General features: G+C 46.0%; 1 protein-coding gene across 1 annotated transcript in view; it reads right to left on the bottom strand.

Annotated features, from left to right (window-relative positions):
• SCARB2 (scavenger receptor class B member 2) overlaps positions 1-27,540 on the bottom strand; it is a 70,990-nt gene that overhangs the window by 31,403 nt on the left and 12,047 nt on the right. Inside the window, exons 2-4 of the mRNA XM_044267878.1 lie at positions 18,679-18,836; positions 4,521-4,668; positions 3,216-3,404 (exon numbers count right to left, since the gene is read on the bottom strand). Coding sequence (XP_044123813.1) covers positions 3,216-3,404; positions 4,521-4,668; positions 18,679-18,836 — 495 coding nt within the window. The remainder of the gene's footprint in view (positions 1-3,215; positions 3,405-4,520; positions 4,669-18,678; positions 18,837-27,540) is intronic.

Below are 27,540 nucleotides of genomic sequence, written 5' to 3'. Positions count from 1 at the left end.
GCACATTCTCTCCAAATCACATTTTTTTAAAAAAGTTTTATTTATTTATTTGAGAGAGAGAGAGGGTACACAGCAGAGGGAGTGGCAGAGGGAAAGGGAGAAGCAGGCTCCCAGCTGACCAGGGATCCCCATACGGGCTCGATCCCAGGACCCTGAGATCATGACCTGAGCCAAAGGCAGAGGCTTAACCTACTGAGCCATCCAGGTGCCCTGCACCCCCCTTTTTTACATAACATATTTCCCCTGTTACCAGAAGTTCTTCAGAGGTATAATTTAATGACTCCACAACATTACGTAGAAATAATTATTCTATCATTGGATATTTAATTTTGTTTTTTTTTTGCTACCACAAATAAGATTGTATGAATATCTTTATGCTTAAAAGCACTGTCAGTACTTTTCTTTTCTACACAGACCCACAGAAATAAAATCACTAGAGACAAGAGCACCAACATGTTTAAGCCTTTTGATATAGTTTATCAAGTTGTTCAAGGTCAGGCCGCTAGAAGGTGGTGGAAATAGCAGAGTCAATCAGTTTACATTCCCCAAGTTGCTTTTGTTAAACTCCGCTAATTAGATGAACCCAAAAAGAACAAGGTTTCTTATCTCTTTTTGCTTTTCTCTATTCCCTGAGGTTGAACCCTTTTCTCACATCATTCAGCTCTGCCTTAAAAAAATTCAGACCCTTTGTGAATTCTCTTCTCATGTGTTTTGCCTACTTTGGTTCTTGTTTCCATCATTTAACATAATTGCACCAACTATGTCAATATATCAACTCGGTCCACCTCCATAATGGTCCCCTCGTGTTCCCCACATGAAGCTTCAAGTGACTTTAAGATATGAGGGAAAGGACATTTTAGGGAGAGCACTGGGAACGTTATACCAACTTAGAGAAAATTCAAATACTCTGTGTAAAAAAAGGCCAAACGACCAATTTTATAAAAAACTGGACGGATGCTGATTCCTAAAGTCCTTCACTTAACTCAGGGGCTAAGCAAAGTAGAAAAGCATTTAAATGTTTCACAGAAATTCAGAAAGGGCTCTCCCCAGCTGTTTTCTTCCTGAGAGTCAGACACTGCATGAGAATGCTTGTCTCTTGCTGGAACGTTTGTTCTTTGAGGACAAGCAGGAATAAAGAGGTTTTATGTTGTCCTGGCACAGATGGGTGCAAGGAACATATTACTGCGGGAGACGGAGGGGCCCCTGAGCTAGGACCACCACTGTCCTACCACGACTGTAACGGAAGCTTGACCCCCACCCCCACCCCCGAAGGACGGACTGGATGGGCCGACCGCTCAAAGGCACTTTCTGACAGCTAGAATTTTATACACCCCAGAACCCACCTCCACTGGGAGGTGTGTGTGCGCTCCAATGCCAAGAACACAGATGCCCTAAAATCAATGGGTAAAACCATGGTGATTGGCCCTGCAAAACGCAGTGTGAGCACCTGATATTTAACCTGGTCCTTCTTCTCGGAAGCTCTGTGCCGATGTCTGCATCACTCATCCTGCTCGTCCTCGTACCCCGGTCCCTCCCCAGTAATCGACTCTGGCTGTCTCGTCACTAGAGTCTTTGGAGGAATAGCACTCAGTGGCCTGGTACATCCAGGGGGGGGTGGCTCCCACAAGCCCACCAGGAGTCAGGGAAGATTTCCGCCAGGCTCAGGCAGGGGCAAAAGAGTGGGTGCCGAGGGCGGTGTGCCTCCCCCGACGCAGCCTGTCCCGGTCTTCGGAAGGATGGCAGCGCAGGTGTGAACTCCCGTGCTACTGGCTGAAGATCAATATTTGACCAGAGCAGATGACAAACCGACCAGAGACACTGCCTTTTCCCCAACACCACCGCAGGTAGTGTCTCTGGGGCCCAAGTGGAAAGATTCACCGGTCACTCAGACGAACTCAGGGTCCTCTCTGGAGCCAGTCGTGGGGGGAAAGGATCGCCACTCCTGAAATGTGTACCGTGATTTGTAGTTCTGGAAGCATTTTTATGGACTTCTCACTTAGCCTTGCAAAACAGCTTTGGAACCGTGGACACTTTTAGCCTTAAGTCACACATGATGAAACCAAGATTCAGAAGTAGCCCCACAGTGATGAAGTGAAAAAGTCAGAACGTCAATCCAGGCCCTCTGTTTGCAGGTCTTATGCTCTGTTCCTGGCTGTGGGAGACCCACGCCACATACGAATCTACCTGAGCAATGGGACAGGGCTTTTCTCTAGCGGGGCCCTGTGAGGGTACAGTGGTGTTTGCAAGGAGTGGCAAAGGGCAAGGACAGAGAAAGGAAGGAAGAAAGAAATACATAAAACAACACATCCTTGCCTCGGGAAAGCAAAAAATACCAATTTCTTTTTCTTTTCTTTTTTTTTTTTTTTTTAATTTGACAGACAGATCACAAGTAGGCAGAGAGGCAGGCAGAGAGAGGAGGAGGCAGGCTCCCTGCTGAGCAGAGATGCGGGGCTCGATCCCAGGACCCTGAGATCATGACCTGAGCCGAAGGCAGAGGCTTTAACCACTGAGCCACCCAGGCGCCCCCCAAAATGCCAATTTCTTTTCTTTTTTTTAAGATTTTATTTATTTGACAGAGAGAAATCACAAGTAGGCAGAGAGGCAGGCAGAGAGAGAGAGGGGAGAAAGCAGGTTCCCTGCGGAGCAGAGAGCCCGACGCGGGGCTCGATCCCAGAACCCTGGGATCATGACCTGAGCCGAAGGCAGAGGCTTTAACCCATTGAGCCACCCAGGCACCCCAAAATGCCAATTTCTTAACGAGTCCATAAACATCCATTTTAAAGAGATACAGAGGATCTTAGTTATAAGTCTAATGAAGTCAATGATATAAAAACATAAAAAGGAGGCTATACAATGGAAAGTTGCCTAAAAAATACTGAGGTCTTAGGGACAGGATCTACCTGGCAGGTGGATGGAAGTCACTGGGACCCAAAGGGTCTTAAGGAAAGCTTTGTTGGACCACGTGGGTGGCTCAGTCAGCTAAGCACCTACCTGTCTCTTGATTCGGGGTCAGGCGTGATATCAGGTTGTGCTGGTAGCAGGTTGGACTTGTGGGGGAAGCATTTTTCCCCCTAAAAATGAAATACTGGCTGATTTTTCACAACCGCTGCACGACCTCTAGGAGGCCAGGTCTTCTTCGGGACGGAGCCCAAGCGAAGACGCATCGGCGCGCGGTGCCCCTCCCCCCACACCACTGGAAAGAAACATCGACTTACCCCATAGTAGAGGCCAAAATAGGGCGAGATCTCGGGCTTGAAGACGTTGATGAGGGACAAGATCTCGTCCTTGTAGCCCCAGAGCAGCTCGTGCGCCGTGTGGGTCACGAAGAGCGTCTGCTGGTAGGCCTTGAGCAGGGCCTCGACCAGCTCCCGCAGGAAGCGGAGCTGCGCCCACTCCATGGCAGTCTGAGGGGCACAGGCAGGTTCAGCGGGCACAGCCCTCGCCCCTCCCCCCTGCCCCTGCCCCGCCCCTCCCCCATCCCCCCCCTCCGCGCTCCTACGGCCCCTCCCTCCGGCAAAGAGGGCTGGAAGCGTAACCGTCGATGCTGAGACCGAACAGCCGCAAAGTCAGGCGGAAAGAGCCTCCCCGGCTGCGTGTGCAAGAACAAGCCCCTTCGGGTCCTGTCCCTTCTGGGCACCGCGGCCTGTGAGTGTGAGCTCGGCCCGCCCGCCCGCAGGGGCTCGGTCCCCTCCGCGCCCGGGGACGGAGACGCTTGTAGCCGCGCCGCCATCGCCGGCCACGAGGTGGCGCCGCCGCCCCCGGAGCCGGACCCGCCGCCGAGGCAGCCCGACGAGGTCAAATCCGGGCTCTGGTCCAGTCTGGGTCCTGGGTCCGCCCTGAGTGTCGGGTCGCCGCCACCCAGGCCTCAGGGTCGAGCGTCAGAGGGGGCTGCTGGAGGGAACAGGGAAGTGGTCCCCTGGGTCTCCTCATCTTTCTCAGATGGGCTGGTCCTTGTAAGGGAGCCCGGGGAAACCCTGCTGGGCTGCACTCAGCCCCCAGTCTCTGCTGTTTATTAAGGGGGGAAAGTCAGTATATATTTTGGGAATTAAAAAAAATCTAAAATCAAAACATAAACTAAGAAGTGGCATGCCAATTCTGTGGCTGGACCTTCCGAACCAAAACAAGGGGCACGTACATCTTTAAAAAGTTATTCACTCTCTGCCCCCCCCCCCAATCCCTATTTAAAAAATCCATATTTATCTGCACAAGAGCTGATCCTAAACACACAGCAAGAAGCTGGGCCTGGGGAGTCCTAAAATGTGCACTATGTCACCCCTTGAAAAGATCTTGTCTTTGGAGCATTGAAAACATCTTTGAGATTATGTCACCATTTGAAAAAGTCTGGAAAAAGTCTCAGTTGAACTCTAAGGAAGGGAAGTGTAAAAATGTATTTATATTTTTACAGACATTTATTTTTGACATAACTTCGTAACTCTTAAATGTAAAAACGTAACAGCCTTAACTGGGCTTTTTCCTTGCTTCTCAAAGCCACAATAATGATACCGAAAATGCTTACTTACCACCGCGGGAATATTTAACGTTCTAATTAAGTCAACTTTAGGGTCGCCAACAGATTGATTTCGTTCAAAAACGTAGGCCTTGTTGCTAACGGCAGAAATTGTTGTTCCATTATCTCCAAATTGAATATCTGCTTTGTTTCTAAGTTCCCTAAAAGAAAGAAGAGGATTCTGTTTGAAATCGGTACCACCGTAAAAAGCAATTTTTGACCTTTCTTTTAATATCAAAGTTTTTTCCAACACAACATTCCCACTATCATCATTACGGAGAGAGCCTGCAGGTAAGGACCCCGTAAACGCTGGAGACTAAAGTAGAATGTGGGGAATGCAGGAAGGAAATGAGGCCTGGGACAGTCTTCTCAAAACACTCCTTTTCATTCTGTTCCCCTACAAGGCGGGAGGTGGGGGCGCGATGGTCCAGGGTCCCCTCGACCAGGAAATCAAGGCTGATGAACTCTCTCCTGTGTTATAGTTTGCGCCCGAAAAGTTTTCAAAATTTTCAATTCACAGATTCAGTCTGAATTTCAACTTATTTTCCAAAGTCTTTTTTATTTCTAACTTGAATTCAGTTGAAAATTCATTGAACAAAATAAATGCCCAAGGCTTACTTAAATTACAGGAGATGGCTCCTGCTTTTGGTACATAGCTCACTTTGGTTCAAGTTCATGCCCCAGATGAGTATTAGGAAGTTCACAGGAAGTGCCTGGAGCCAGCACCTCACTAGGGCTGTGTGTGTGTGTGTGTGTGTGGCACTTGCCTTGCATGCAAAATATAACAGGCACCAGAACACAGCACTACAATATGAAGGTAAATCATATTGTAATGCATTTTTTAAAAAATCCAAATTAATGCAAAAACATTCATGATATCAAAATTCCAAATAAAGACAGGATCCAATAAATTTGTTCATCTAGTGAATGAATGCTAGTCCTGGCCCTGCTTGGTCCATAGCTGGTGCTCACTGAATTCCAGTCTCTGCTGCTTCTCTCCCTCTGCTGCTTGCCTTGTCTTATTCTGGTTCCATCTAGGGATGAGCTGTCTGACCCCACAGCCACGGGTCTCCTAAGCCCTTGAACTGTGGCTGATTGCAACTGAGACGTGTTGTGAGGGTACGAGACACACCAGATTTCCAAAACAGCATCAAAAAAGGAGTGTAAAATCTCTCCTGAATTGTTTTATATTGATTACCTGCTTTGAAATGATACTCCTTTAAATACAGTGGGTAAAATAAAAATATATTATTCATATTAATTGCACCTGTTTCTTTTTGCTTTGTCTTCAGATGTAGCTACAGGAAAAATCTTAAATTAAGTATGTGGTTCACATTATATTTCTATTGGACACAGCTAATCAATAAGAGTTTATAATTCTGACAAAGGTACAAAGGCTACTCCCCACCTCCTCCCAGGCCTTTCCTGACCACAGTCACACCCCTGAACGCTGCAGAGCAGAAGGGACCATGTCTTTGGCACTAAACTGCTTAGCGACATCGTCTAGATTGTGGCAGGACTCATCTTGACGCCTCAGGTAGACTAACGAACCTTGTATATCTCAGTTCCTAGAATTTAAGATAAAAATAGACAAGAAGCAAATAACAAACGTAAATACAGAGATGCATTAAAATAGATGTCTTTGGTTTTTATCATAAAGCACCAAGCTATGCTCAATAATAAATAGCAGACCCTGCACGGCTCCTCCAGGGGTTTAACCACACGATTTCATCTGATTTTATTCAGCCCTTATGACAATGCTGTGTCCCAGATGAGCTAAGCGGCTTTGTCCCACTGTTACAGACGGGGACATAGGGCACAGACAGGCATTAGGGGAGTCCGACCTTGAACCCAAGTCTTCTAACTCACATGTGGGGCTCTTCCTGCCACATCATGTGGCCTCCCTTAACAGGTGCTTTTTAAGTGTCTGCGGGCTGAAACCCACGAATGCCTCTAACAAATGCTGAACAGGAGAAATTACACGCCCTTGCAGGTACGAGGAAAGAGTAGAGACCCTGACAGAAGCCGTATGTGGCAGTCAGCCTCGGTGGCCGGTCAGCAGCCGCAGACCAGCCGGCTGACGCCCATTCGTTTCCTTCTCTTCCGCTCAGAGCCCTGTTCTCCTTCCTCTCCTGCACTTGGCCGTGGTGAGGGACCCGAGCTCGACCAGTTCCATTCCCTCGGCCTCTGATTCTGAGGACAGAGCCCCGAGATGGAAACCCCAGTGGCCCAGAGCCTCCTTCAGGGAGGTGAGGGGGGACAGCCTTCTCCAGGGGACAGTTTTTGTACTTTTGGCCCGGACTCCATGGTGACCTCACTGACCGCTAAGGAAACAGGAAAAGTAACCCCAGGATGAACACCAGCTTGCACTCCGAGAAAGGGGGGCGGGGAGTCGACCCCCCCGGAGGCACAGAAGCCCAGGGACGAACTCTGCCAAGTTTTCAGTTGAATGATGAAAACTGATAATCTCACAAAAGCTTTTAATATACTTTTCACTGAACCCAGATGTCATGAAATTAGAGGCCAGAATAATTCCAAGCCTGGAGCCTGCTCCATGGATGTTTGTTTATATTCACTGACTCTGAAGATGGCTTTTTGAATGTTTTCTTTATTGTTTACTCTATAAAAACCTAATATTTTAATGATTTTATTTATTTATTTATTTGACAGAGATCACAAGTAGGCAGAGAGGCAGGCAGAGGGAGAGGGGGAAGCAGGCTCCCTGCTGAGCAGAGAGCCTGAAGCGGGGCTCGATCCCAGGACCTGGGATCATGACCTGAGCCAAAGGCAGAGGCCTTAACCCACTGTGCTACCCAGGCGCCCCAGAACCTAACATTTTAAAGGGAAATTGAGCATAGAGGTTCCAATCACTTTAGGCCCTCGGTAACTTTAACTGGGTTTCTCAATACATTTCAAAAGGTCAAAGCCAAGGGTTCCCAGACCACAGAGATACTTAATTCCCTTGGCAGGCACGGAGGGACCATGTCAGGTCACTCACAGCGAACTACATGACTTCCCCAGCCACCAGCCTCCCTGAGGCATGACTGACACATGGCCTGTGTTGTAACTGGAAGAGGACAGTGCCATTAGCGGTCAGAAGGGGACTCGCACTCTGCCCGGCCGGGGGAGGGATGGTGAGGGGCCTCGCTCTCTTAGAACAGCAACTGGTGGAGGAAATCCAAAATATTTCCCCTCCCAAGCCTCTCATCTGGCACCTTGGGAGGCCGCCGTGGAAGGAGGGGAATTTTAACAATATTAGCAACAAGTCTGGTTCCCCGTTCTCGCCCACGGCTCCTCCACAACAGTCCGCTGCCAGCAGGACGGTCTCCTGGGGAACAGCAGACCGAGAGCAAGAAGGGAGAGAGTACCGCTCTACAGATCCAAGAACACTAAAGAAACTTCCAGAAATAGAGATGAGAGTTAAAAAAAAAAAAAAGGCAAAGCAAATCTTATGCCTACACAATTAATTAAGGAACTGTACTTGAAGTGCCTCATACTTAGTAGATGCTAATAAATCTTACTGATGTTCAAGGCTCCTGGACATCACAGGCTCAGATTATGTCTTACTGTTTTGTTTTTTAAAGATTTTATTTATTTCTTTATTTGACAGAGAGAGAGAGAGAGCACAAGAAGGGAGGAACGGCAGAGGGAGAAAGAAGAAGGTTCCTCAGTGAGCAGGGAGCCTGATGTGGGGCGGGGCCCGGAGCCTGGGATCCTGACCTGAGTGGAAGGTAGACTATTAAGGGACTGAGCCACCCAGGCGCCTCTGGCTTATTGTTTTTTAGTCACAGTGATGGCCCTGGACATTAATAAAAGGTTGAGTTATACACCATGAACTACTTCAACAGGCAGGTAAATACGAAACTGATTTCAGAGATAATTTAAAATCATTTTTGGCTAAAACAGAATTCTTACTTTATGGGGTGCCTGGGTGGCTCAGCTGTTAAGAGTCTGCCTTCGGCTCGGGTAGTGACCCCAGGGTCCTGGGATCCAGCCCCACGTCAGCCTCCCTGCTCAGCAGGAAGCCTGCTTCTCCCTCTCCCATTCCCCCTGCTTCTGTTCCTTCTCTCATTGTATCTATCTCTGTCAAGTAAATAAATAAAATCTTAAAAAAGCAAACAAAACAAAACAGAGTTTCTAACTTTTAAAACAAAAAAGTTTTTAAACTCCTGAATGATTAAACAAAATCTCACCATCAGGGAAGGCGAACAATGGTCCGAGATAAGGAAACCAGAAGGAATAACTTGAAGTAGCTAGAAAATGAACATCAGGGCAATCTCTAATTCCTCCGAGATGCTGGATAAATCAGCTCCGGGCGGGACTATGTAACCTCATCTTTCGCCATTAGGCTCTCCACTCGTCCGCGTGCTCTGCTGACAATTAGTGGAAAGTCATGAGCCCGCTGGGCACAGTGTGGGTGGGGAGCTGCCTGCCGGGCCTGCCTTTGACCCTGGCTTCCTCAGTTACAAGCTCTGTGACTCAGAAATTACTTCTTTTTTTTTTTTTTTTTTTTTTTAAAGATTTTATTTATTTATTTGAGAGAGAGAGACAGTGAGAGAGAGCATGAGCGAGGAGAAGGTCAGAGAGCGAAGCAGACTCCCCATGGAGCTGGGAGCCCGATGTGGGACTCGATCCCGGGACTCCAGGATCACGCCCTGAGCCGAAGGCAGTCGTCCAACCAACTGAGCCACCCAGGCGTCCCTCAGAAATTACTTCTTGATTCTGTACCTCAGTTTCCTCATCTGTAAAATGGAGACAATAACATGCTTTCCTTGGACGGCTGCTGTGAGCATGAAATCCACGGAAGTTTGTGATCCAGTTCGAATGTGTCTGGCACATCCTAAGTGTTTAGGATGCGCTAGTTACCAGTATCACGTGCAAGCAGGCTTGAGCAGAGCTCTTGAGATGGAGAGACGCAAAGATCTTGCTCCTGTTTGCAAGAACCCCACAGCACAGCATGCGAGGCCAGCCATTCCAACACCATTTTGCCTGTGGAAAGTGCTCTGACGTTGACTCCAGGTGCTAGGCAGCTACCCCGAGGAGGGAGGATGGCCGCTGGCATGGGAGTCCTGAGGTCAGCATTTTGCCGGACCAGGTTCTGGAAGGGGGAGGCTTCTCCCAGGTGGGAGAGGAGAGGGGCTTCCAATTTGAGGCAGAGAGAGGGCGAGGGTGGGCAGCACAGCGTGAAGAAGGATGTGTTTCCTACACGGAGCTGGGAGAAAACTGTGGTCCTAAGGAGGAGGACGCTTTAAGAGAAGCTTTAAGAAGAGCCTGCAGCTCCGGGCCAGCTGGGCTGAACAGCTATGTCAGAGAAGAAGTCAAGTCACAGAGTGGACGGGATGCCAAGGAAAAGAGGGCAGAGCCACGGAAATGGCCCGAAGGCAAGGCGGGGTGCTGTAGGGGTTCAGAACGAACTGCCTCCAGATGTGCCACTTGGGCATATCGATTATTTGCACTGAAAACAATCAACGCCCAATCCACTCAGGAAGAAACTCTGACCTCCCGCTAACTGCCTAAACGAGTTTAGAGAGAGGACCTGCTCCAGAAGACAGCCATCACCACGATTCACACTAGAATATGAACTAGGCAGGGTAGACAGGGAGAAATCAAGGCCTGTTTGATCAAAGTCTTCTAAATCCCGTTGTTTCTGAGTGGCCATGTAAACCTTCCACCAAAAATTCACTTTTCTTCCTCTTGCTGCGAATTGCTTTCCTTCCTTTGGAAGGCCCAGACTCCCATCCTCTTCTTAGTTCAGGATGACACACGTACCTCACTTTGCCTCACTGTCTTTGGAATCTCAAGCTTACATGGATTTCTCATGGGCATATAATTAAATTTGATTTTCTCCTGTTAATCTTTGTCTCATGTCAATTTAATTCTTAGACCAGCTAAAAGAACCTTGAAGGGTAGAAGAATATTGTCCATCCCCAACAATGCGGAGTAGCACCTGTATTTAACTTTCTGTTATCACTGCCCGGTCAACCAAGGGAAAGACTGAAAAACCTAGAGCCCATAGCAGAATGCTGAGGAAAACCTGGGGAGGGGGGCAGTCAGCAGGGAAAACACCACCTGCATTTGTTGGGGGTGTGCAAGAAACAGCTTCACTCCTGAAGATGGAAGTGGTTCCCCATCCTTGAAGTATTCCCCAGACCCAACTGTCTCCTACGGGTTAAGTCAGCCAGGTCTGCCATGTGCCTTCAAAAAATTGACAAGTACCCGTCCACCACCTTTTGTACAAGATAAGAAAGAGGAGGGGTGCAGGAGGGAACACTTTCTATTTTGCTTACTTTCAAGCAGTTAAAAACTTAAAAAAAAAAACCCAAAACTAATTTATCTAAAGCCACTTCTGTTTCTATCTTGGGGGGGGGGGAAATATATCAGGGAAGAGTCTGAGTCAGGTTTAGAGAAAGAGATAAGTATTCTCTTATAATGAGCAATAACTATGTCATTTCTAAATTTTCTATCATCTCTTTGGCATTAAAAAAAAAAAAAAAAAAAGTGTATACAGCTGGCCTTAGAGATGAGTAAAGGACCAAAGGGCTAACAGGACAGAATTCAAAAGTTTAAACAAAGTTCCTACCTTTGCTAAATTGTAAGGAGATAATTAGATCCCTAAAAACTTAAATGTAAAACAACAGAACTACAAGAAAATGCACTTGAATCTCAAATCTTTGAAGGGAATAGGACTTTTAAAGCTCAGAAATGGGGAGAATGGTCATTTTGTGTCGTCACCAAATAATGAAATGACAGTTGATCTACACGACCAAGAGGGGAATGGTTAAGTAAAGTGCTATAATATATTCCCTCTAGCTCCAGAAGATCATCGATATGAAAATGTATCTGTATAAAGACTGAACCCAACATGTTGAGTTAACACATGCTTGACCGTTCTAACCTAAAGAAACGCCAGTCAACCAGACTGATTTAGGAGGTTGTTTTGCAGAAGCTGAATCTTTTTTTTTTTTTTAAAGATTTTATTTATTTATTTGAGAGAGAGAGACAGTGAGAGAGAGCATGAGCGAGGAGAAGGTCAGAGAGCGAAGCAGACTCCCCATGGAGCTGGGAGCCTGGTGGGACTCGATCCCGGGACTCCAGGATCACGCCCTGAGCCGAAGGCAGTCGTCCAACCAACTGAGCCACCCAGGCGTCCCTGCAGAAGCTGAATCTTACCAGTAAGAATAGCGAAGGCTGACTGGAACAAATGGGGAAGAATTCTTGGAGCTGGGCAGAAAGGACCGGGAGTGAACGAAAGTAAACTCTGGGATGACACACCCTGAGATCCCCGTCCCCGCCCCACTTATCATGCTCCTGCTGTCATTTAATGAACATGTAGCCCCAGAAGAGACACAATTCGGGAATGCACACACATGCTGAGAAAGGAGGACACCTCTCTTCTCCCCATATCCAATCAGCATATTCCACTCAGTGTATACACCTCACGACATTCTGATCCCTTATCCTTAAATACATGCAACCCAAGCCCTTTGGGGAAGCAGATTTGAGGCCTGGCCTCTCCTTGTCTCTTCGTCTGGATGCCTCTCCGATAAACGCCTTCCTTGCACATTCCTTGTCTGGGTGACCGGCTTTCCTGCACGCTGGGCATGTGAACTTGGGTTCAGTTACATGACAAAGACATAACACGGAGAAACACCTATGATGTAATACTAAGTGAACAGAATATACATATAATGTATATGTATATGTACGTGCATATCATATGTAGATACACAGTTTGCTAACCACATAAAAGTCGAACTCACCCACGGAAAAATGACTGAGAAGATACCCACTAAAATGTTAGCATTGGTTATCTCTGAGACAGTGGAACCATGGATAGTAGCAATTTGTCTTATCTTCCTTTATTCCATTTTCAAGTTTATCTTTACTGCTTATATACGTTATTTTTATAATAATGTGAAACCCAATGAAAGAACCCTCTTTAAAATAAAGCCAGGAGGCCAGAAGGGGGAGCTTTCACACCTTACCAACTTGTCCTCAGGTGCAGACCACAACCAAAACAGTTTCTCCTTGCCCTTGGACAAGCTCAGCTAGTAAGAAAGAGAACATTTTCTCCTTGCCCAGGAACAAGCTCAGCTTAGATGACTAGAGGACCACAGCTCAGCCAACAATAAACCCTGAATTCTCATTTTTCCCACAGCCCCTCCCAACTTCCTCCTTTTCTCTGTAAAGTAACGTTCTTCTCTTCTGATCTCCAAACTCGCCTATGGTTCCCTACGGCTCGCATGTCCTGAAACATAATTCCTCTGCTATTCCTGAGTAAAACCCTTTTGTGGTAAAATAACTGACTGTTCTACTTTTATGGTCAACATATAAAATACAGTTTATACCTTTTAAAGGTAATGCTACACATGATATTATATATGTTGGTTACTTCATAATCCAGTACTGCTTAATGGTCAATGAATAATAAAATGAATAATGAAATAATAAACGAATGAATAATAATGAAAAATAAAAATACACATATGAGATATTTGTCCCTCACATCTTTCCCTGTCCTATCAAAACAGTAACATGAGCCTAAAAAAGAAATTAATCCAAACCACAAAACTAGGAAACTCAAATGGGAGCTATTTTAACGGGGTATTGTAAATTTAGCAAATATGTCTTCAAAATATGACCGTCAGTTGAAAGAGTCCTTGGACAAGTGGATTTTTCTCTTTAATTCTTGATATGCCAAATAGTTGCCCAAAAAGAAAAAAAAAATCTGACAAAATGAAAAAAATCTCAAGAAGCTCGCAGAAGCCAATGAAAATACCATAAACTGGATATTCGTTTTAGGCAAATGTATCAGTTAAGCGACAGAACCATGAGGCCAGCTTAGTTTGGGCTAACAGGCCCGTCCAGGGCTGCTCAACCCACAGCTCCATACACATGTAAATAATGCCCTACATTCCTGAAACCCGACTGACTGGTTTTTAGGGTGGGCTGCTATCACCTTTTCCCAAAAACAGGAATATCCTGAACTTAACAGTATGTGAAAGTTTGAGGAAATGTGCCACGATAAATCGTTTGTCAAATTAATCAGGCCCCCTGCAGCTCAGCGTGGGGTGGCCTTTTCCCCTTCTCAGAGATTTCCCACCACCAAGACCAACCCACACCGACCAGCGGGAGGCCCGCAGGCCCTCCCCTTCCCTTGCCCCAGGCCCCTGCGGGCCCAATCAAGTCAGCTGACTCAGCTGGGAGGGAGCCCACGGAACCCCCAAGCACTGGGGCAGGGGGTACTGGAATGTTCTGTCTGTGGAAACAATAGCATCATTAAAGCACGAGTGATCCACTAGATCAGATGCACTAGATGACTGCAGAGGGCTCACTAGAAGGGCCGCAAGTGTCGCTAAAAAGGCACGTTTTTCTACAAACTCCAGCTCACGACCCACTTGCCCCTGCCAGGAACGCTGGGCGGTCCGTACGGTGCATGTGAGCGGCTGCTCGGAACAAAGGCATTCATTTTCAAGACCCTGTTCCTCTCCCGAACCCATGCTTGGCCCCGGGCTTCCCTAAGTCCTGTAGCTCCAGCCGCGCTCCCCGCGTTCTGTGGATTTCAACCACTCCGTCTCCTGTGTCCCTGAGCATTGAAGCCACCGCTGAGGATATTCATTCACTTGTTTCAAAATATTCACCAGCCATTGCATATTCCAGGATGAAAGACTTGACTTCTGCCCCTCCTGGAGCTTTCCACGGATGGGGAAGAAAGATTCATAACCGACTGTTAAAATGCCTCTAGTCCGTTTGTAACAGACACACACACCAGGGAGAGCTCGTGCAAAGTCAGGGAAAGGTTCTGGAAGAGGCACCATTTGAGAAAGGGAGTGGTGAGTTCATTCTTTTTGTCTTTTTTTAAAGATTTTATTTATTTATTTGTCAGCGCACAGGTGCACGCCAAAGATGGGGAGCAGCAGCAGAGGGGGAAGCAGGCTCCCCTCTGAGCAGGGAGCCGGATGCCAGCGGGACGCGATCCCAGAACCCTGGCATCAAGACCCGGCTGAAGGCAGACACAACCGCCCGAGCCTCCAGGCGTCCCGGTGAATTCATTCTTGCCTGAGGGACCAGCGCGTAAGGGCAGAGTCCTGCGTCTGAGGACCAACAGCCCAAGGGAACACAGCTGAACTGCGCGGTCCCACACGGCAGCCACCAACCCCACGTGGCTGCGTCACACACTTGAAACCTGGCTGGTCCAAAACGAGATGTGTTACGGATTTCAAAGACTCAGTATTTAAAAAATAAAAGGATGTAAAGTACTTCATTAATAATTCTGGATATTGATTACATGTCAAAAGGACATTCTTTGGGATGGTAGTGGGGTAGATAAAATATTAAAATTAATTTCACCTTTTTAAAATGGGACACCTAGAACATTTTCATCTACATATGTGGCTTATCGTAAATTTCTGTTGGATAGCTCTGGTCAGAGTATAAAAGCCTAGGTTGAGAGTACCAAAAAAATAAATTGAAATGAAAATAAAACAAAGCTAGACACAGGAAAGGAGCCAGATTGCTCAGGCTTGGAATATCACAGAGGAAGAGTCACTGGAGCCCAGAGCAGGGAAGGGAAGGAAACGTCAGATCTCCCTTTGGGAAATCATTTTGGCAGCGGAACAGAAGAGAAACCAAGGCAGGGAGAAAAACCAGAGGAAGGAAATACGAGGCGATCACTGAGTAACCAACCTGCTTTTCCAAAAAACTGAATCTGCTCTCAGGTCTTTAATCTGCGCCACTGGCCATTGGCCCCCGGGGCAGTCCCTTTTCTCAGATAAGGTTTTTACATACAGAGACTAAAATACTCAGGACTACAAAGAAAACTGATTACCAAAATACTGGTATCATTTAAAAAATCTGTGATATGGTAATTACATGCTTCCATACTGACACTTTAAATTAGATGTAGTCATAAGTCTAAATATTACTGTAATTTTGAAGTATTTCTGAGAATGCACAGTATCTTGAGCAACAGCTATCACGAGACACACAGTATCTGTTTCCACTGGTGATGAAGCCACGGGTTGGGCTCACATCGCTGTGGTTTGCTGCCTACATTTATACTCAAAGGACATTCCAAATTTTAGTGAGTGGTTATTGAAGACAAATCATAATTTTTTCCCCACCTAAGTCACAGACCACTTTCTTTTCTTTTCTTTTTTTTAAGATTTTATTTATTTATTTGACAGAGAGAAAGAGATCACAAGTAGGCAGAGGGGCAGGCAGAGAGAGGGGGAATCAGGCTCACAGCTGAGCAGAGAGCCTGATGCGGGGCTTGATCCCAGGACCCTGAGATCATGACCTGAGCCAAAGGCAGAGGCTTTAACCCACGCACCCCACAGACCACTTTCAGTTCTAACCAGGGACCCCTTAGGGACCTGTGGATCCCGGGGTTAACAAGCCCTAGCAAGATGTTCCTGGGCTTTTGTCAGGAGTAAGTCTTGGCCCGTCTAAAAGGGGAAATGGCGGGAGTTGGGTAACAGACACTGCTTTACTTCTAGGACTTATCTATCCCCGTGACCACATCTACAACAGCACATTAAATCAGCAGACCCAACGGCCTGGAAGACATTTTAATGGAATATTGGTATTTTTCTGGGTTAAGATTGGAGCACATCTCTTTTTCTCAGATGAAGATATGGACCATAGGAACAGGTCCAGGAGCCCCCAAAGACAAATGTTTTCCTTAGTTCTCAGGTGACTTCATTATTACATAGAGGCAGTCTCGCTCTGCCCAAAAAAATTTAGTGAAAAAACAAAAACATGGTAAACATTTTATGCTTGCATTTAAACTTGAAATGTATAAACAGAATAAGACAATCAGTTAAATCAGAAATGAGAAGCGTTAAAAATTTAATGGCCTTGTTTTGCTGTAGCAATAAAATGACCAAGTGCAATGACTTGATTTAATAAAATCATCTTTTAAAAGTTGCTGCTATGAATATTTTTAGCCATAAAATTCTACCCCTGTTTTCGCCTGACTTGCCTTCAGTAACTATTATGTAATGCAGTTGGTGTTGTGGTATTCTAACATTCCAAAAAGAGGAAAATTAATAATAATATATATGTGGGGAAACTCAAAATAGTATACTTCACTGACTTGTTTACAGGTGCTGTAAAAAAGCATGCTTCTCCCTCAAAAAAGAAAAACAATAAAGAATAGTATTGCCAAAAAAAAAAGAAAAAAGAAAAGAAAAAACAAAAACAGCAAAAAGACAAATATTGTATGGTTCCATTCATACACAGTACCTAAGGCAGTCCAAGGCACAGAAGCAGAGTAGCATGGTGGCTACTGGGATCTAGCGGGTGGGGGAGGGGAGTCGCTTAATGGTTACAGTTTCAGAGGCAGCAGGACGAATAAATTCTAGAGATTTCTTGAACAACAATGTAAAAACACACTTAACACTACTGACCTGTACACTTAAAAATGGTTACGCATTTTATATTGTTTTCTTTTAATCGCAATAGAAAATGGTTAAAATTGCAAAACGAGAAAACAGATAAACAGGACATTCAGATCCTAATTCTATTTCAACTTCTAATTATCCCTCAGCAGGGCAGCCACAAACACAGACCAGTTCTACCCAGTGCATAGTTTCTAGAGGCATTAAACCCATACAGAACTTTGCTTTTAGGAGTGAAGACCCAAGTATTCATTTAAAATTCCTTTATATGGCAGCAGGGTTCATCTTTACAGATCTGGATATTGGTTTATACAGACTAAAACGGTCCGCTAAGATGAGTAATAATACCCAACACTTAATTAGCACAAACTATGTGCTAGGCATTAATCTAAGCACTTCTTAAATACTGACTCGTTGGCTCTTTTAATCCCTATAACAATCCTGTCCTATTATTATCTCCAGGTAAGGAAACAGAGGCACAAAAAATAATTAGTGGTTGAAGTTAGATTCAAAACAGGTAATTCAACTCCAGACCTAGACCATGAACACCCGAAGCAGGGACGGGGATAATCTTTCTTTTTTTCTTTATGTATGTATTTATTCGCGAGAGAGTGTGGGCACACACGCATATATGGCAGGAAGAGGCAGAGGGGGAGGGAAAGGATCTCCCCACTGAGCACTGACCTTGACTCGGGGCTCAATCTCACCGTCCTGAGCTGAAACCAAGAGTTGGGCTGCTTAACTGAGTGAGCCACCCAGGTGCCCCATGGGACCGAGATTTTTATCTCTGGATTCTTGCTAGGGAACAATGCTAATTCACAATGTGCATTAGTCAGCAACCATTTGGTGAGCAACAGATTATGACAGAATTCTGAGGCATTTTTGCCATTTAGCAGCTCTGTACCAAAAAAAAAAAAAAAAAAAAAATTCTTGCTGTGTGCTTCTTCTACGGTTGTTGGGTTTATTTTATTTTTTTTTTTTTAAAGTAATCACTACACCCAACTTGGGGCTTGAACTTAACCCTGAGATCAGGAGTTGCACGTTCCTCCAATGGAGCCAGCCAGGCTCCCTGCCTCTAATTTTTCTTAAACTTGGTAAGGAGAAATTTTGTTGGAAAGGTTATGGGGGTGGGAGGGTTGGGGGCTGGGTACGGCAACCACTGGGAAAGTGCTCTGACCAGAAGATTCCCTGAGCACTTCCCTCTACTAATCTTCTAGAAAATGATTAAAGTGATTCTCCTACCTCCCCCGTGTTCAGAATTGGTCATCCCTGCCAGAGGCTCTAACCTACCCTGCCACCTGGTTATCTCTCATGCCCAAGAGGAGTGGGGAAAGGAGTGAGTAGGAGACAGAAAGGCCTGTCTGTAGACAAACAACAAATTCCAGGACCTGGTCTAAAATGGTATGTGGGGGACGGAAAGAGAGGAAGGCGTTAAAAGTCATCAAAGAGAATCAAGGGGTAACTTTAAAAGGGTTGCGGGCAGGGAAAAGCTCTTCATGGTTCAATAACCACTTTCTCCACGAACTCGGGAGGAGGCAGCTGCATTCCTAAACCTAACAGGTTGAGACTGGCCCTAGTTCACAAAGCCTTTCTCTGTCAAGGTGTCACAGGCGTGTGCCCAACACCAACAACATTTCAGACAGATGTCACCAAACCTGTGCTCCCCATGCAGCACACAAAGGACTCTCGTGGGAAGAGAAGTGGACTCCGCCCCCAGTGGGGTCACTCCGTATTTCCGGCTGGTGCGGCAGGGATGTGGTCAGGACTCACCTGTAGGTATACGGCCCCACTTCTTCTAACCGAGGGATCTCCCCTCTGAGGATCTCCTCTGGATTGGTGACGTTGAAGAAATAGAACTGGGCATACACAGGCAGAGGGGGCTTCTTCCAGGAGTCAAAAGTCTCGGAACCATTCCTTAACACAATATTCTAGGGTAGAAAACCAAAAGGAGATTGTGTGAGGCAGTTGGCTTTGAACAAAGAGGCAGAGAGAGGGACGCTCCCTGCTCTGACCTCCTGGCTCACTTACTGTTCCCACAGGCATTCAACTGTGGTCCTTTGGGAGGAGGGCTGTGCCTTGGGTCAATAGGAAGCCCACAGCCCTATTAAGCCATAAAAGGTCTTCAATAACTACTTGTAGTAAAGGAAAGATGGTAGCCATAGCTCATGGGTACAAATGGTGTTACCAAAACCAAGGTCATAAATTGAACACCCAAAAGGCCCTACTGACTTTGTCATGGAGATTCCACAGATGGTACAGCTGTGGAGGAAAGTAGAGAAGCACTGCACACTCCTAGCTTGCCCGCATGGTAGAACAACAAGGTGATGCGCCCAAGATGGCTGGATTCGGTCCTTCCGTGAGAGGTAGAACCACACCCATTCCTACCACCTCCACCAGCAGGGAGTTCACAGGAATTTTTTCATTCAGTCCCTAATAAAACCATAACATAGAAATGCCTATCCCTGTCTTAAAAGATGAGAAAGCTGAGCCTTACTGATGTTAAGTGCCTGGGGTCCTTTATCTACAATCCTTCCTTCATTTCCCATCTTTACTGCATGTTACGGGGGTCCTCTCCCAAACTCGTATCTTGAAATCCCAATGTCTAGTACTTCAGAATGTGACCGTATTTGGAGGCAGAGTCTTTAAAGAGAAACCCGAGGTTTAGTGGGGTCATTCAGGTGGGCTGTAATCCAGTATGATTGACGTCCTTACAAGAAGGAGAGCTTAGGGCTAAAAACACACAAAGGAAAGACCATGTGGAGACACGAGAAGAAGACACGGCACTGGCGAACCAAGGAGAGAGGCCTCAGAAGATATCCACCTGGATGAAACCCTCATCTCAAGACTTTCAGTATCCAAAACCATGAGACGATGAACTTCCTTCATTCATGTCTGTGGTATTTGTTACAGCAGCCCTAACAAACCCATACATCTTGGTCCCCCATGGAAGGAGTATTCTCCACCCTGCTGACTTCAGGCTTGGCCAAGTGACTTGATCTGACCAATGAAATGTGGGTGGGATGGCGATGCCCCCATCTGGGGCGCAGGCCTTAGAAGGCTGGCTGGTTTCCACCAATCGGCCTTCGCCAAGAGAAGAGCACACGTCAGGTGGCTGTGGATCTTTCAGCCAAGGCCCTAAAACGGTGATGTGTGGACCAGACATGAAGCTCATGGAGTCCAGCCCAGCTCAGCTGAGCCCAGCTCAATGTGCAGCCACCTGCACACCACGAGTGCGAAACAAATGTCACTGTCATAAGACACCAAGACCTGGAGATTGTGTGTTACGCAGCATTGCAACGGAGGCCTGATGAACACAGCACTCCAGGTTAAGAGACCAAAACTTACTATGTAGTCGTCCCAACCGTCCTCAACTTGCTAGTGGGGAAAAAATCTTCATTTTTTAGGGTATTGAAGTGCACAAGAAAGATAAAGAGACAGACTGAGAATAAACAACCCAAACGATGAACAGTCATGAACTCTGGAGTACTGGGAATCTGGATCATTGTTATTTCCTCCTTGGTGAACTTCAGTACGCTCCAAATTTTTTACAACCAATGAAGAAACAGACATTTAAAACATTTTCAGAAGAAAATCGAAAGAGGAACATGGGATTGCCCGGTACGGACGATGCAAGGCCAGCGGAGATACAGTGGGACTAGACGGTAAGAGAAGTGCGCACTGGGGTCCCCTGCAGTCGTGAGGCTCCGAGTGACGACAGACAACGGGGCCGGCCTCAAAGCATGTCCGATACCACATGCTACCATGTACTGTGACACAGAATGTCCCATTTTAACAGTCTAGGCCTCCGACTCATCAGAAGGAATGACACGGCTCTATTATTAAATAGAGAATGTTTGCAGGGAAGAACAAAGAACCCAGGCTCGCTGAAGTCAAGCTAGTGGTCTGGGGGGGCTGGACGTAACCTTACATCCCTGAGTCGGCCATGCCCTAGAACTGGGGATTATTTGTGGTTTGGCTTCTGCTCAAAATGTCCAATGGTCAGATTTCTCTTCAAACCACATATTATTGAAATAGTTTGGTGTTTACTATCAGTAGTGATTTTCTCAGATGAGATCAGATGGACAAGACAGAAAAATTTAAAGACAAACCATGAGACTCCTTTCCTCCAACTTGCCGCATTCAGCTCAGCCTCTCCTGCGTGAAGTCCTCCCCACCTGCCCAGCATGCCTGGGTCTTCCTCTGCCCAGCCCCTGAGCCGCTGAATCACTAACTTGGGGCAGGCTTTTTTAGAAGCTTGTGGTCTTTTATCTCCTCTCCTATCTTGGTTATCTGAAGAGGAGCTGGAGAGAGTCACGCTGAGAGAGCGAGAGAACGGCAGAACTGCAAAGGTCCTGAGGTTGGCAAGATGGAACTCCAGGGCTCCAGAAGGGTAAGGGGGTGTGGGTGAAGGTCGGCGCTGGGGCTAGAATCCTGTGCGGCTCTTCTCTACCCTCCGACCCTATTTCTGCATATAATAGTTTTTTAAAAATGTGTAAAAATATACTACCTTTTTTTTTTTTTACTTTTTAAAACTTTCAACATAACTATGCTTGCAGAAATGCACTCATACTGATAATATATGACTCATAATAGAATACAATTTAAGTTTAACTTCTCCTACATGATTTAGACCAAAAACTTGGTACATGGTTTAAATTATACTATACATCTTAGCGGTACAAGTTGTTTGGTAGAGCTTCTCCACCAAAGTATATACATGTTAGCCTCCAGAAATACCCTAGTAACATGAACTTAGCCTACCTAAAACTGATATGTTAACTATGAGAAATATAATACATAAATTATAATTCATCTTCTAGAGGACTTTGAAGGTCCAAAGATATTTTTTAAGTTGTCTGACTTCATTAAAATAAGGAGCTCTTTTTCTTGTCCATAAATTTCCAGAATGGGGCAAGGCAATGACATCCTCTCCCCCATGAATGCCTTGGGTATCCCCCTTCCACTGGATGCATCATGCCTTCTTATGAACCCAATAACACATTACATTGGGATTTCTTAGGGAAAAAGTGGTCAGGATCAAAAACATCTTCTAAAAATCAAAGTTAATGGGGATCAACATGAAGCAGCCCAAATCTGCGACCAAAAATGAGGACAGTGCATCTACTCAGTATGGAATTCAATTCAATTGAAAATTGGCTTTTTCAAAAAGAAGGCGCTAACCCAAAAGACCCAAAGAAAGGGTCTTTTTTTTTCTTTGATCTTCCCCATAATGTCTAGAACGATGCAGTTCTTGGACAAATATTTATTCAATCAACAAAACAGAGTACTGGAATACTTGGTCACAGGATGCCTGTGGGGCTCAATGGGTTAAGCGTCTGCCTTCGGCTCAGGTCATGATTGCTGGGTCCTGAGATGGAGCCCAGGGTCAGGCTGCCTGCTCAGCGGGGAGCCTGCTTCTCTGTCTTCCTTTGCCCCTCCTCCTGCTTGTGCCCTCTCTCGCTCTCTGACAAATAAATAAATAAAATATTTTTAAAAAGAGAGAGAGAGAGAACAATTAAACACTAGCTTCCACCGACTTTGCTTATAAGATGCTGGGCAAGAAGAACTTTTTTCTTTCTTTCTTTCTTTCTTTCTTTCTTTCTTTGGGAGACAGAGAGAGCATGAAAGTGCCAGGCTTTACACCCAGTGTGGAGCCCAACACAGGGGCCGATCCCACCACCCTGAGATCATGACCTGAGCTGAAATCAAGAGGTGGCCACTTCCACCACTGGGCCACTACAGCGCCATGAGGAGTAGTTGACAGGAGGCCATCAGAGAGGTGCCAAAGAAAGGCATGGAGGGTCACATGCGAAGTCACAGTGCCAGATCTTACAAGAGCAGATCCCAAGCCACAAAGCCAAGGGAGCTTTAAAGTGTACCCAGAGCAGGTGTCTGCTCCCTGGACATTTTAGTTATGTTCAGATACGGGAAAGTAATACCTTCATTATAATCACATAAACCTGGGAAATCTAGCACCTGTCGGTTTGTGCATCTTATCAGTAAACCAGAACCCTAAAGAGCTAAGAGCAGCAGTTCCTTCTGTGGGTGGGAAAAAAATCCATGTCCCTCCATGACCCCTCTTCCTAACAACTATCTGAAGCAGTGCTATACCCTTGGTTTTCCTGCAAAATACAGAACTATGAATGCAAATCATCAAAACACTGCATACTTGCTAGGCATGATCAGAGATAACCCATTCCAAAAGTACGCCCCCTACTTAGGGGAATACTGACCCACACAGGCAAGTAATTCCGCAATATAAGGTAGTACGTGATAGCTGGTCAATGAGGATGCCAGAAAATGCTCCCGACAGTGCTTAGAGAAGAGACTCTAAGAACTGAGACGGAGAGCGGCAGTCCTGACAGTGGGTCAGGGAGAATGCATAAAAACTTAGCAAACAGAGGAAGGTCACGTGGATGGACACCTTACAGACAGCCAGGGTTGGTTCCACTATCCTCTCTGTCCTGGCGGAATGGGCCCTTCCTGACTGCCTGTTCTGTGTCCGTCTCTCCCGGAACCCTCGGCTTAACTGGAAAGATAGTGGGTGTAGAGAAGGAGACAATAAAACATACAGAGATGGGACAGCAGTGGGTGTGACTGTGTATCACATCAAGTAGGAACATTCACTTAGAGAGAAAGGTTCAGGTCACAAGAGCCTAGATTTCATCTGACAGGACGTGGGGAGCCATGGGAGGTTTGGAGCTGCAGAGTTTTATCAAGAGCCGGGCACTATACTGCCCTTTATCTCTCGTAATTCCCTGAATGGCCTAAAAAGTGAAAATCATTTTCCCTGTTTTACACTTCAAGAGACCAAAGCTCCAAGGTTAGGAGAATGTCTAAGGTTTGCAAGGTGGAGTCAGCCTCCCACCCAGGACTCATTCCAAACCTGAGCTCCTGGCGATGCTGAATTTTACCAGAGCCCCACATTCCTGGAAAAAGGTAAACAGTTCAGGAACCCCCACCCCCTTCTGTATTCCAGGAAATGGCTTACTGCAAAAAAAAATTCCCCCTATAAACTGAGATAAGGTTCCCCCCATTGTTTATCCCTCCTTTACCTGACCAGGCCAGATGCAGAACCTCCACACTCCCATTTTTTTTTTTTTTTTGCCTCCTAACTAATTAGTTGAACCATATATTCCCACTGATCGACGGGAACAAGATGCCTGTTATGTACAACATGGTGACTATAGTTAATAACTCTTTCTGGTATACCTGAAATTTGCTGAGAGAATAGATCTTAGGTGTTCTCACCCCCCACCCCCAACACACACACACACACAGCAACATGATGTCAATAAAAACTTATCTTTCAATAATTACTCTCAACGTGAACAGCCTAAGTGTTCCCATAAAAAGGCACAGGGTTGCAGACTGGAAAAAACAACAGGACCCGTCCATATGTTGTCTACAAGAGATACATTTTGAACCTAAAGATACACCCAGAAAGTGAAGGGATAGAGAACCATCTTTCATGCCAATGGACCTCAAAAGAAAGCTGGGAGATAAATTAGATTTTAAACTAAAGACTGTAGTCAGAGATACAGAAGGACACTACACATCATTCTTAAAGGGTCTATCCAACAAGAGCTAACAATTGTAAATATTTATGCCCCCCCCACACGCACAGAGGCAACTATGGAGGAGATGGATATGTTAATTAGTATGATTATAATAATCATTCCACAGTGTAGATGTTATTCAAAACGTCAGGTTGTAGACCTTAAATGTATACAGTTTAAAAATGTGTTTTAATTTAAGTATAGTTGATAAACAACGTTACAATTACTTTCAGGTGTACAACATAGTGATTCAGTAAATTGTACATAATCCTGCGCTCGCCACAAGTGTGGCTACCATCTGCCACCCTCCAGTATTCGTACAATACCATTGACTAGATTCCCTGTCTTGTGCCTTTTGTTTCCTGATTTACTCATTCCATAACAGGAAGCCTGTATTTCCCACTCCCCTTCACTGACTTTGTTTTCCAGGACCATACATAAAAGTGAACTCAAAATAGATGAAAGACCTTAAATGTGAGACCTAACATCATAAAAATCCTACAAGAGAGACAGGCAGTAATTTCTCTGACATTAGCCAAAGCAACATTTTTCTTGGTAAGTCTCCTCAGGCAACAGGAACAGAAGCAAAAATAAACTACTGGGACGACACCAAAATAAAAAGCTTCTGCACAGCGAAGGAAACCACCAATACAACAAAAAAGGCAATCTCCTGAAGAGGAGAAAATATTTGCAGATGATATATCTGATAGGGGGTTACTATCCAAAATACACAAAGAACTTATACAGCTCAACACCAAATATATATAATTTGTATTTGTCAATCATACCTCAACAAGGTGGGAAAAAAAATGCTCATTAGCCAAACTCTGGTTAAGTTTCTCTCCTTCTCAGTCTTGTTTACTCTCCCTCGTTGCCAGCAAAATTGGCTCCAGGAGGTCACTCTGTCAGGGTTCTCCCTACTGTACGTTCCCTGCTTCCTACTGCACTAGACCTTTCAAATGGTCTCTCCTCACCTAGGCTGGATTTTTTACTTGAAGCTCCTAACTTTTGTGCCACATTGCCTATTTTGAGTCAACCCAGGCCGGCGAGAGGTGTTTTAAAAGTTTAAATGGGTCCAAGTGGGAAGGAGGTCTTGGCTAGGAGGAGAGTAAGGATGAAAAGAGGTTTCCGCAAAGTGCTTATCTCGGGCCACGCCCAAAACGCTCAATGAATGGGAACTGTGATCTTGATTACTGCCACCTTCAGGGTGGGGGTCAAAGTTCTCGGTTTAAAGGAAACAAGGAACCATGTCCCTTGCACTGTCCACAGTCCAGCAAATGTTAAACCATAAAAGACAAAAGAAACCACACAGGAAGTCTTTAGTCATGATCCTGTCTTATAGCTCCATCTGTAATTCAGTTTAGGTTGAGACGAGGAATTAGCATAAAATCAGAAATAACCAAAATGTCAAACGGAAAAGAATGACTTAGTAAATATGATAACTCACAGGCTGGAGGAGAAAGCAACCATTAAAACGATAAAGACTACACAGAAATAAGGAACGTGTTCATGATCTTTGTCAAATGGAGAAAGACCGTGTAGAATATATATGCATGTGCACAAGACTGGCAGATAAAATGCAAACATGAAAATATGGAGGGGGGGGTAAAATCCAGATAATTTAAAAATGTCAATGTTTTAGGTGCCATCAACACCTCTAAGCCTCTACCCTAACCATCTAATCACACATCTCTCTGGGACAGGACCAGGAAGGGTCTTCCGTTCTCCCTCTAAGTTTTCCACATCGTTAGGATTTTTTTTTTCTTACAGCAGAAATAAATTCCTTCTGGAAGCTGAAAAAATAATCATGCCCTTATTTTCTTTTTTAAGTGAAAATCAAAGACAGAAACTCGGATTCTATAAGATGTCGTTAATGGGGCCTGAGGGAAAGGAGAGGGAGTGGACCCACAGAGAACCCACTTCATCTGGGCTTTTCCTCTGTCCTTGCAAAACAAAGGCGAGGCTGATGCCCAGCCAGCTGCCCTCGCTCCCCCACAAAAGCTCCAGGAGCCGCCATCCCCCACCCCGGGTTTCGCCTCCCCAGTATTTCTTTCCCCCACCACGGCCCAGAACGCCGACTGAGCGCGCTGCCTTCCTTGCAAACTCCTCCGGACAAGCATCCCAGTCTGCGAAGAATTTCAGAGTCAGAAAGGACCTGCAGTCTCATTTACCTATTAAACGGAAGAAAACCGCCTCAGAATTACGAACCTCGAAAGAGCCAGCAAGTGTGAGTGCACAGATGGCTTAACTGCTCGGCTCGAGGTGATTCCCTCTGGTTTGCGTCCAGCTCTTGGGCCATCAACATCCAAAGACAAGGAGCAGCATTTCCAGAAAGGAGGGCTAAATCCTCCCTGGAAGGGAGGGTAAAGCCGGCTGGTTTTACAAAAGCCTGATGTGAACTTCCTCCCCGGATCTCAAGGCGACCAGGGCAGTTTGGGGATAGAAACGAACATGGAGCATCCTTAACTGAACAGAGCAAATGCACAGCCCAACGATGGGCGCGATCCTTGACAGCCCGCCAGAGCCACACGGGAACGGGTTCTGGAAAGACCTGGGGCTCTCCTCGCCATCTGCCTCCGGCCTCCACCCCCATCGCCATCCCCCCCCCCCCCCCCCCCCCCCCCCCCGGCCACCAGCAACCGCTCTCAGTGGAGTCAACCCCCACACACATCTCACTCCTTCCATCCAGGTCTTGCCCTCTCGAGCGTTGGCCTTTCCGGCACCGTTAATGTGTCCCCTCTCCTCCGCGCCACGATGCTCCGTGTTTGTCGAGTCCCAGAACGGACCGCATGGCGGGTGTGTACACACGGCAAGTGCAGATGGAGAAAGGGAATGAAAGAACAGAGGGTAGCTCATAAATACAGTGACCTCCTTATTTTTTTTTAAGATTTTATTTATTTATTTGACAGACAGAGATCACAAGTAGGCAGAGAGGCAGGCAGAGAGAGAGGGGGGAAGCAGGCTCCCCGCTGAGCAGAGAGCCCCATGCGGGGATCCATCCCAGGACCCTGGAATCATGACCTGAGCTGAAAGCAGAGGATTTAACCAACGGAGCCACCCAGGCGTCCCCGAC

This window comes from Neovison vison, chromosome 11 (assembly GCF_020171115.1).
Source record: "Neovison vison isolate M4711 chromosome 11, ASM_NN_V1, whole genome shotgun sequence".
NCBI classification, from domain to species: domain Eukaryota; kingdom Metazoa; phylum Chordata; class Mammalia; order Carnivora; family Mustelidae; genus Neogale; species Neogale vison.
This window is presented reverse-complemented; position numbering and strand designations above follow the sequence as displayed.